This window comes from Carettochelys insculpta, chromosome 4 (genome assembly GCF_033958435.1).
Source record: "Carettochelys insculpta isolate YL-2023 chromosome 4, ASM3395843v1, whole genome shotgun sequence".
NCBI lineage: Eukaryota > Metazoa > Chordata > Testudines > Carettochelyidae > Carettochelys > Carettochelys insculpta.
Genome location: NC_134140.1, coordinates 101,862,692 through 101,874,806, shown reverse-complemented (window position 1 = coordinate 101,874,806; position 12,115 = coordinate 101,862,692). Strand labels below are relative to the sequence as shown.

Genomic DNA, 12,115 nt, shown 5'->3' with positions numbered 1-12,115 from the left:
GTATTCAACAACTGATAAATGTGTATGACCTTGAAATTAAATAATTCAGTGTTTTTCATGAAAAAATAAAGAAAACATCAAGCAGCCATTCTAACTCTGTCCTCTGAGCACCCAGGGTATTAATGGTGTGTTCATTTTATTAACTTATATTGCATAAAATAATTAATCATCTTGTCTTTGAAGTTATTACAACACTAGTAGATTTCAGACTTTCACAAAACTGTCCCTAATATGTAAATTTACTAAGCAGCTTAACAGTTTGTCCTTGCTTTGCCTGCGTTCTCCTCTCCTTCGCTCTTGCCTGTTACACTGAGATAGTCCAGTTGAACTATATTTATTAGCCCTTTGGAATGGAGATCCATCAACTATATATTTATTAGTGTTGACTGATTCCCAAATACTTAATAAATGTAATACTGGAAGATTAGTATGACTTCAAACCACTCTACAACTTCACAATAAATACCTCCTTTCACATTAACCTTTGCCATTTAATTATTCTAACATAGTTTGTTGAGTTAGTCCAGACCACCACAATGAATTATGAATTATCTGAATTTAAAACTCTGGTTGGCTATGATTCTATTTCTAAAAAACAGTTTGGATCTTAACTGCCAAATGGCTTTCCCCATACAGCAAACTACAGCAGGAATCACTTCACAAAATGGCAACTGGCCAACAGATGAACGCGCAAGCGCAGTACTAAGAATATTAAAAATATAATGCTGTTACAGACTTAAATATCTGATAGGAGCTCATTTAAAAAATAATAGCAGCCTTTTGCATTTGATCATGACAAACACAATGAGCTATCTGGATTTCACAGGTCACGTTTGTCTTGGTTGCAAGGCACACACTAGAACAAAAAGATTCCAGTTCATACCATCATAGGTCACAGTTGAGGACACTGATGAAGATTTGCCCAAATAAATGCAATCCACAAGTAATGACTCTATGGCTCTACACTAACTGATGTAAAAGTTGTAACTCAATTGTCAGTTTAGATTCTTCTATGTTGTGTTTTTCCTCTTTGGGTTCAGGGTAACAAGACAGATCACACTTCCACTCTCTCAAGCTCCTCTAGTGCAAGAAAGGATAAAAGCTGCCCACAGTTCAATTCAGAGGTATAGAGCGTATAATCAACGAAAACTGGCATATCTGGACGTATACACCCATCTTTTTGGCTGGCTCTGGTTCACACATGGCAGTGTTACTGAAAGAACTATTTTAAAATATTTTCTGAATGTTGGCCTCAAAGGAGTACCTTAGCATTCTATTTTATTACAGAATCCCGATTTCCACACTAACAGAAACAGCTCTTACCTGAGCTATCAAATCAGGTACACTGCATAACTCGTTTACTTCAAAAAATGAATCATCTTCAGCCCAACAAGTTCCCTTTATATGCCCAAAAGGAAGGACATTGCACCAAGTCTTAGAACCTATTACTACTACTACTTAACCCTTGTGCTCCCTGTGGAGCACAGGTCTACAAGTCTCCTCCACTTCACTCTGTCTTGCGACAAAACTTCTAGCTGGCTCCAAGAGCACCCCAGTTGTTGTCCTACAGTGTCAGTAGAGCTTCTCCACGTAGTCCGAGGTCTTCCTCTTTTGCTTTTTCCTTGCAGGTTCCATGTGATAGCTTGACAGCCTATACTGGATGATGGTTTTCTGAAAGTGTGGCCTAGCCATCCCTACTTTCTTCTCCTGATTTGCATGTCAATTGGTTCTTGTCCTGCTCTGTTCGAAAGCGCCTCATCTGTGATGAAGTCTTGCCATTTGATGTGAAGGATGTACCTCAGGCATCTGTTTATGAATGTCTGGAGCTTGTGATCTGAAGGCTTTTCAGTACGCCAGGTCTCGCATCAATACTAGAGCACACTCTTCACTTTTGTGTTTAAGATCTGCAGTTTCATCTTCGCAGATACTATTTGTGAACTCTATATGGGATGGAGAGTCTGGAATGCAGCTGTTGCTTTCCCTATCCTGGCATTGATATCCTTGTCTGTTCCTCCATCTCTGCCCATAATACTCCCCATGTAGCTGAACTGCTTCATATCTTCCAAGTCATCCCCTTCCAGTGTGATACTGGTGTTGTTGGACTGGTTGATCCTCATTGTCTTGGTCTTTTCCTTGTTAATGCTCAGTCCAGTCATTGAGGCAGTTTTGTCTAGTGTTATGACCTTTTCCTTCATGCTTTCATGTTGGTGCGAAAGGAGGGCAACATCATCAGCAAAATCAGTGTCCTCCAGCTGTTTGAGAAGCATTCACTAAATGCCTCGTTGATAGCCATCTGTTGTCCTGTTCGTAATCAAGTCCACTGAGATCAAGAACAGGAAAGGTGACAATAGACACCTTTGTCACATTCCCGACCGTGTGCTGAAGGATTCTGTCAAGACACCATTGTGAGAACTTGGCATGTCGAGAGTTCGTACATTGAAAGAATCAAGATAATAATTTTGGATGGGATGCCATTGCATTGCAGCAGTTTCCACAAAGTGTCTCTATCAATGCTGTCAAAGGCTTTTTCAAAGTCTATGAAGGTTATGTGCAGGGGCAAGTTGCAGTTGAGTGACTGTTCTGTGATCAATCTGAGAGTTGCTATTTGGTCAGTACAGGATCTCTCACTTCAGAAGCTGTCCTGTACTTCCCTGAGCTGTCTATAGATTTCTGTCTTCATTCTCTCCAAGAGAATCCTATTGAACACTTTTCCTGAAATAGACAGTTGTGTGATGCCCCTCTAGTTCTTGCATCTCTTCAGGCTGCGTTTCTTTGGAAGCTTGATACGGTAGCCATGTTTCCAGTCTTGTGGGATCACTTCAGTATCCCCAATTTTCCCAAACAGATTATACATCATGCTGACTGTTGTATCACTACCTGCCTTGATTGCTTCTGTGAGGCTGTTGTCTGGACTAAGTCCTTTTCTGCTTTCCAGTTGGGCTTTTCCGATTTCTTCTTTTGTAGGTCTGCTGCTGTTAATTTGCAGCAGTATATTTGCAGGCAGTAACTCTGGAGATTCCATGTGAGCAGGGCGGATCAGTAGCTCCTCAAAGCGTTCCTTCCATCTACTGAGATGCTCACTTGGGTTTGTTAGCTCACACCCCTCCTTATCCTGTACTGGCTGATGCACTGTACACTGTGACCCAGCTAGGTTCCGTGTGATGTTATAGAGCTCTTTCAAGTTTCTCTGTCCTGCAGCTTGTTCGGCTTGTTGTGCAAGCTCTTCCACAAAGTTCTTCCTGTCCTGTTTTACAGCCTTTTTAAACTTCTTCGTTGGCTTCTGAATACAGTCTCTGAGCTTCCAACTTGGCTGCTCTTGTTTTGCTGTTGTTGACTGCTGCTTTCTATCCTTTCATTCCAATACTTTTCTCAGAGTTTCTGATGCGATCCATTCTTTGTGAAGGCTTGTCCTCTCTCCCAATGTTGTATCACAAATTTCCTTCCAGGCTGTTTTGGTGCATACCCAAATTTGCCAAAAGTGCATATCTGTTGGACAGCTCCACTTAGAAACTGGCTCTCATCTCTAGAGCCTTCAGTTGCTCCGTGTTGAATCTCAGTCCTGGCTTGGCCACTGTTGTGGTGTACCTCTTGAGCCTGAAATTGAATTTTACTGTGATGAAACGATCTGAGCCTACATCTGCTCCTTTTAGCTCAGACATCCTGCATCGATCTTCTAAAAGAACTGCTGCTACATATGTAATCAATCTGGTTTTCCGACTGGTAGGCTAGTGAAACCCAAGTGACCTTATGGATCCTTTCATGTGAAAAAACACTACCACCTATCACCAATGCATTAAAGTAACAAAAAGTCACTGAAGCTCTTTCCATTTTCATTCATGTTGCCTAGGCCTTCTTTTCCCATGGTCTGTTCTCTGCCTGTATTTATGCTTCCAATATCCGCACTGAAGTCACCCATCAAAATCAACATATCCTTCTTTACTTTCTGATTCACCACACTTTGTAGTTTCTCAGAGAAGTCTGTTTTATATTCCTCAGGGGCTTCATTGGTTAGTGCATAATATTGCACAATTAGTATCTTTCACACTTTGGTGTAGAATCTGGCTGTGATGATGCGTAATGATGCTGTTGTCCACTCCATTAAAGCACCAGATGCTTCTCTTGATTAACATAAAGCCCACACCTTTTGTGTGTGGTGCACCCTCTTCTTCATGTCCTGAATAGAAGAGGGTTTCACCTGTTGCCAAGCGTAGCTACCCAGATTGTGTCCATCTTGTCTCATACAAGCCCAAAATTGCAAGCTTGTACTGTTTCATCTCCATTGCAGTCTGTGCTGTCTTCCCGCTTGATACATGGTCCGAACGTTCCATGTACCAAACTGGGTGGTTGTCCTGGGTGAGAGAAGAGTCATCTGCAGGGCAACTTCCTTTTTGCTTTCCTTGCCAGGCTTCATACTAAATGCGAGCACATTGTCAACTGCTCCCAAGACTTGTGTAGTTGTAGGTTTCTTTGTACATGTTTCTGTAACTTCTGTATTTTACGGATAGGGTTGTTAACCTTAAGACAACCCCTTTTACCTTTCAGGAGACGTGATCCAAATTTGTCTGGTCTCTACATTTTGACCGGCCCAGCTGGATGACTCTTCCAGCAGTTGTAGCTCCTGCTGGTGTAGATCTCCGGGTCCTTGAGACACACAAGCCACCTCACCACAACAAAGAATGGACGATGAAGTAGCTAGAATGTATACAGTTTTCTTAAGTGTGATCCTTCAACAGAGTCATCTCAGGATTTGTTATTCTTCTTATGTACTCCTGGTCATGTGGTTCATCTTTTTTTGCATTTGTGGCATGCATACACACTTCACCTCATTTAAATCCAAGACCACAAAGGGCTCAAAATGCTGAATTCATCATCAGCCTCATTCTGACATCCTTACGTGAGGAAGGGCCTTACATGACGCCACTCCGCAGTATTTATGAGGGCAGAATGTGGTTCTGTGATTTTTCCACAGGCTAGATCAAGAAGTTCCACCTAGATTCTCTGAAAACTGAAAAGAGAAGCTTTGCCTGTGAAAGGAGATGGAATTTAGCATCTGTTTGGGTTTCCCTTAAGTCTTGTGGGGACTTCGTAATGCATTTAAATACAAAAAACTACCATAAAGTACCCTTTGCAATCAGTGCGAGGATCAGCTCGTAGCAGTCATGATTGTACCTTATTTTTACGCTCTTATTACTAATATTCTTATATTGTATAGCTCACCATAAGTACTCGTCACAAATCTTTATTGCTAACTCTATGATTTTACACAATGAAAATCATCATTACAACATTTACCCATAGCACAGTCTGAAAATTGAACAACGGGTTAGAAAGACAAAATTAAAATCCAGTAGTAGCTTTACAATCCCAGCAAATGCCATAAAAACTCTGCCTTTTCATACGATAAAAATGTCTTGAGGTTAATGTTCTGAGAATTCCTACATTTCATGAGAGTAATTACAATGTGCCAGTTAGAACAAGAGGTCTGGAACCCCATCTGAATTTAAATATCCCATTTTCTCTTGTTAATTAGAAAATTAGCCCTCTACTCTATGTAATTAGGCTGACATATTCCACTTTACTCAATTGAACGATTAAGATTAGGATTCTCTTGTATTTGATAGAGATAATCTGTATTATGAATTATTTTAACGTTTTAATTGTTTTAGTTCATTTTCAGCAATGTAGCTGAATTGGTAATAGGCGTAGAAGCAACTAAATAATGAGAGTTTGTGATAACCAAGTTGAAATCACTTTGCTGATGTAAATGAATAAATGTCTTATTTGCAAAGATTGCAAAATATGGCTTAACAGAATATCATTATGTTATCTTTATGAAGGCTGTCACAGTTCAGAGCAATGCGTTTCCCCTCAGTCTTTCAGTAAAGGCCCCCCAGTTCCCTGGACATTGCCCTTTGGCCTGAAAGCCCACATCCCCCTCCTCTTCTGATTGGAGTACTTCCAGGATGCACAGTTTCCCTACCCTCACTGTGTATTTCCCAGCACAACAGTAGACCTGCTTACTTTCTCGTTAAGAGACGGAGGACAATTATAGCAGTTACAAGTACTGTACAGACTCCTTAGGCAAGCATATTTAGTCTTAAGGCTAAAAGTAGAAACAACATATAAAAAAATAAATAAATTAAAGAACCTACACATGGATGAATAAGCTTACGGGAATTAACCTTAACCCTAACATGAATTCTGGCAGGCTCAGGCCTTCCAACTATAAGCTGAGTGCACGAGGATCCTGTCCAGTTACTGGACCAGGAAGAAAACCCTGAGTTTAAAAACCAAAGTTACTTAAACAAAGCTGCCTTTGTTCATGGATCCCTGGAGAAAGCAGTTTGAACTAGCAGATGCATACCTTTTGAGGGGGTGGCTTCTCTGGAGATGTAACAATGTGAGTGAATTTGCCTAATGACCCCATGGTGTTCTCCTATTTACCCTTACCATGGAAATGCACACAACTGCTCAAAAACACATACACAACTGCATATTTAGTACAGTGAACTCCACAAAGACTACTGCAATTAGGTTTAACTTTATTGAATTAAGTCCATTTAAGGTACTATAGAAAAATGTCAGCCTGTCACAAAGGCTGTACAGGGAGATACTGCATTTAGCTTTAATAATAAATAAGTGTTCCATTACTAGAGCCATTCCACAAACAAAACTCTCACTGAGCCTGTAACTAGAGAAACTGAGTAAAAATTTGCATATCAGTAAAAATATTAGGCCAACAAAATATTTTCATATTAAAGGAAGTATGGGTCAGTATTTGTGAATTACACAATATCAGAGCTATGGCATACACTCCCCTCTATATTAAATAAAACTCCAATAATGCAAAGACGAATGTATTTAACTTTATGCACTGTGAGCAGTCCCTTTAACTACTCACATGGTGTAAAGTTAAGCGCATATGTGAATTGCAATAGTGGGACCTTATGTTATAACAAATTGGTAAAACCTCTGGGACTTTTAGTATACCATTACTGATAATGCCCAATGACCTATACAGCAAATTGGGCACGCCTGTTTCCAAATGACCTTTCATATCCACTTTGCCTCCTCACCATCCCAAAGCTTTTCAATACCTCCTAATTTGGAATCCTTTCCATACCTCTAATCATTCTTGCCACCCATGTTTCCTTTTTGCCTTGTTTTGGTAAGAGTGCCCAAAAAAACCCCAAAACTCAAGGTGAGGGTATGCCATATGTAAATGGTATCATATTTTCCACATTATTTTCTGTTTGGTTATTTGTACATTCTAACATGTTCTTGGGGGGTTGTTTGTTGGTTGGATTATTTGAACATTGTTGCAAATGGCAGCCAGCTCAATTAAAATCTCTGCACAGGAATGCCAGTGGGTTATTTTCCTGAATGGCCTGAGAATCCAGCCAAAAGGTATGAGTCATTCCAACTACTGAATTCATTTTCAATTGTGCAGCTTACGGCTCCAGTTATCGAGGAGGTGCCAGGCAAGGTGTGAAGACACAGCTTGGCTGATTGTCTGAGTCAGGGCAGGGCAAAAGCCATGAGAGTGGGCAGGGAATTTTAATAGTTAGGGGAAGGGAATGGGCAAGCAGGGGCACCTGCCCCACCCGGTCTTGCCTTATTCTGGTGGCTGTCTGCTGCTCTCTCCATCCCCCACTTCCCTGAGTGCTGGGGATTACCAGATTGTGTCCGTGCTGCTGACCATCCCTGGCCCAGAAACTCAATTGGTTGCAGCCCCCCACCCCCCACCCCACACATATTTTAAATCTTCTGGAGCTTCACACCCAGAGACACTGTACAGTGGGGAAGAAGGGCAAGGAGTCACAGTTCATTCTATGCCATGGCCTCTCTGCGGATGGAACCATCTGGGTCCTGCTGCTGCCCCAGGAGCGAGCCACCCACTCCTACTCTCAATTGCCATTAAGCTGCCCAGTCACCTACCTGATTTTAGTAACAGCTGATTTTAATGAGATCACACCATTTTGTAAGGTGCGCAGTCATTTTATTCCTAAATTCTTCTTGTGTTCTGGTATTAAGCCATCTGTACCTTGTGGCTTTTTATTCACTATTGCAACATACAGCACGCAAGTGGAATAAGAGGTGCAAACAAAACTCCACTTAAGACAATGGATTCCTTGTGGGCACAGAACACAACTTCATCACTACATAACATATTTAAGCAGTACTTCCCCTTCATTTTCAAGTAATCCCTCATCTTTACTGCCAAACAAGAGTAGGTTGAGATCCAATATCTGTGACGAAGAGTGATAAAATAATTTAGATCTTCTGCAAAGATCAAACAATTACTAACATCTAATAATCTAGCAAACCCACTAGGCCTCTTAAAGTATCCACTGGAATTTTTAAAGCATCTTTTACTTGTTTTTATATGTTTGGCTAATCGCTTCAAATTTTTTATGTGCTGCTTTCTCTGCATATGCCCAAAAATTTTAGTGGAAGTATTACAGGATTAACCCAGAAACAATTAGCTCTGATTCAACTACATACATAATCACGTTTACCTTCAAGTACAGGAGCAGCACTACTGACATTAGAAAGAGCTTTAACCATCTACCTGAAATATGGCTGTAAAGAGAAAATCTAAATGTAGCAGCACCGAGTGCTAGAAATGGAAAGAGAAATGGATTTCACGTGACTACAAAGTCTGCACACAAATTTCAGAGTGATTTTAATTAAAGTCTTTGAAAGACTATATTACATGTTTTAAAATGCCCTCAATCCCTGGCTTGTCAGTATTTGAGATACTTATTTATGGTATATCTTTGAGGACACTCACTTCTAAAAAGTGAAAGAGGAAAAGAAAAATATTGACATTTCTGTGTTTTCTTATATAATCTGCAATTTTATTGCAAGATATGAAGATTAAACAAGCAGATTAATAACCTGAAGTGAATGGTAAGAATTCAACATGTTTACCTGGATGGCAGCCAAGTTCTTTTGCTCCTGCGATGGTGCCTCATGGACAAAACGCAGCCAGTTAGAATACCGTGGATTGCTGGCATCCAGAATGTAAAGGACCTCGCCTTTACTCCCACGAACCTGAAATATTAAAAACCATTAATCAAAATGAAAACCGGAAATGGTATCTCACAGAAAGTAGAAAAGATTAAATCTTATATGTCAAGAATTAATTTTTGTTGGTTGGATTAATTTTTGTGGGATATTTTAGATACAAGCACAAAGACATTGAAGGTGTCCAGTCCACTTGGCATTTGGCAGATGAATTCTGTTTTTAGCACATATGCTCAGATATAGTGAATGTTTTTTTGTTTTGTTTTTGTTCACACGTGATGTTTTTCTGATTATGTTATCTCAGGGGTGGACCACTCAGAGCTTCAATCCCTGTATCTCAGCCCCTTCCATTATGTTAATTCTCTCTTTGCTCAATCTCTTCCTTACTGACTCCCCTCCCTCCATCACCTTCTCACTCTTCTCTCTGCAAAACACCCTTCCTTCTACTTCTGCTCCTGCACCATCTTGGCAAATTTTTCAAAAAACAAACCACAGATACAGGTTGAATCTCCCTGGTCCAGCATGCTCCAGACCTGACTGATCTTGAACCAGAAGCAGGTCAATGCTGGGGGCTGGGGGCACTCTAATGCTACTCCAATGGAAGCAGAGGGACTGGCCTTGGTGGGGGAGGGGGACGCGCAGGGAGAAACTAGTGGAGGGGAGGTGTTCAGGAAAAAAGACAGGTGGGATGGAACCCCATGGCTGGAGGCCAGGAGCAAAGCCCCACAGCCAGCACTGGAGCTCCCTGGCCACTGGGCTGTGCTCCTGGCTGCCCAGGCTGGTCGTGGAACTCCATCGCCAGCCATAGGGCTGGACTCTTGGCCCCTGAGTTCCACAGAGACCCTGCCTCCTTCCCAAGTACCCCTTGTCCCAACTCTTACTCACTGAGCTTATGTGCAATACTCTGGAAGCTCCGTGAGGGTAGGGGTGGATTTACTGAGCACAGGCCCCCAGCTTTTCTGCATCAATACTCCAGCCCTAGAGTACCCATAGATACTGGACCAGAAATGTTGCTGTTCAAGAGAAGTCCGGTTTATAGAGTCCTTCAGACTCTAAAGAACTCACAGCTATTCCCCTGAATACTACGTATATCCATTTTTGGTTTTTGAAAAATTTGCTAAGATCCTTAGTGGTGCAGGGATACTTCAGAAGGCAGCCCTGTATCATGAAAGGCACACTTTACCTCTATCAAAGTTTATTGGTCTATAACCATGCCCTCTAGTCTCTGACATGGTCAGATCTTCCTCAGGTCAGGCCTAGTCAGTATATGGGATGTGAGAACCACAGAGAAAGTATACTGCATGATGTGTTCTTGTTTTACAAGGCCAAGTGCTGCTGGAGAGCATTAAAAAGACTCCCTAGCATTTTTTTCGACAAGCAGACATGGTGTTATGCCAACGTTCCAAAGCAGGCTGGCTGAGTGCAAACACCTATTCCTTTAGTTTCAACTGGCTAAATTATTCTTCACCCCTACCATTTTTTTTTTTTTTTTTTTTTTTAAAAAAAAAAAAAACACCAATACCACAGGCAAAATATGTCTACAGCTTTCCATGTCTGAAAAGGCTGCATTCCAGTAATGGTATGAATATGTATATTGAGCAAATGTTTACAACCAGTGAAGAGCCAAAGAGCATAGGGTAAGATATTTATAATAATTTCATCCATCACTGAGGCAACCCCTTCTGGTGTGGAGGATTCAGACCACTGAAGGAAGGTCATGCTTTAACAGTATTTTTCCTGTAAGATTTATATACGAAACACATTTTCTCTTCTGTCAACAAAGAGGTCCAAAGTAAGAACAAAATTTAAATTGTCGCCATTCCTTTGTATTTAAATTGCTAACATTCCCTCAGTATTGTCTCCTAACAGACCTAATATCATGTGTCTACAGCATGACTGTTTGAATTATCTAGGTTCTAAGGTATTTTAGAAAGAAAAACTGCATTGCATTAGAACAATCAATGTTGCTGGCTCATTACTCTTAGATTAAAAACCCAACACACCAAAATCTTAAAACTACATTTGTAATTAGAATAAAAAAAATCTCCAGAATATATTACCATTCCTTCAAACAGCGATTGGTTTTTTAACAGGTACCCTTTATGGAAGTCTGCCCATGCTTCACATTAAAAGGTCAAATTCTGCCTTTAAAATCTAGATACACCTCACTGCTGACACAAAAAGGAGTCATGTATTTAAAAAAAAAATCAGATTGTGACCTAGAAATAATAATAATATACTACATTACTTCATATTTCCATATGAAAAATAGTCACCCCAATATATTCATTTTTGTTTGAATTAGGAATATAGACAGTATTCACATAGTCACATGTTACAGAAAAGCTCTGTGTTTCCACAATAACACAAATTCACTTTGTACTCACAGCCCAAAAAGGCAGAAAAGCCATAACTGAGCACCATAATAGTTACATTGCTATGCCCACGCTGTTTTAAATATGTAAGCTACAGAATACAATCTTTGTATGAAAATGGCTAACAGCTCAGATTTACATCTTTGAGCAATTAAAGACAAGTTAATGGCTTGGGGACTTGGCAATAGCTACCAAGAGTGGGAGTGAGGGAGGGAGGCCCACCAAGCTGGTCCTAGAAAGGTTTTCATTAGATCTTGACTGAAGTTGCAGAAGAAAAACAATCAAGTCCCTACTATAAAAGCCATATGTTCATCTACCTTCCTTTTAATCTACTTTTTCCATTTGCTTAATCCTCAAATTATATTGGAAGAGTTTATACTCATCTCAGTTTTACAGTTGTCTCAGTTGGGCGCTCACAGTGCCTGCCAATGCAAGAAGACACGTCGAACGTACATCAAGGATTTACCACATAAGGAAACTATTGACCAAACCAATCCCATAAAACTCTTGAAGACACGTGTTAGATTTTCTATTGCTTTTTTCACCTCATAAAGACATAACATTGCATTAAATATACAGATGTGGAACAGAGGAGAAGTCAGAAAAAATATATTCAAAACATCGTATGTTACGCTGGGCTGGATTAGTGACATTTAGGGATGTCCTGTTCCCACTGATGGGCCAACCGGGACTTATACAAGTCTCTTCTT

General features: G+C 40.5%; 1 protein-coding gene across 1 annotated transcript in view; it reads right to left on the bottom strand.

Annotated features, from left to right (window-relative positions):
• The window catches only part of PRDM5 (PR/SET domain 5), a 139,515-nt gene that overhangs the window by 104,570 nt on the left and 22,830 nt on the right, over positions 1 to 12,115 (bottom strand). Inside the window, exon 3 of the mRNA XM_074993382.1 lies at positions 8,935 to 9,057. Within this exon, the coding sequence (XP_074849483.1) occupies positions 8,935 to 9,057 (123 nt within the window). The remainder of the gene's footprint in view (positions 1 to 8,934; positions 9,058 to 12,115) is intronic.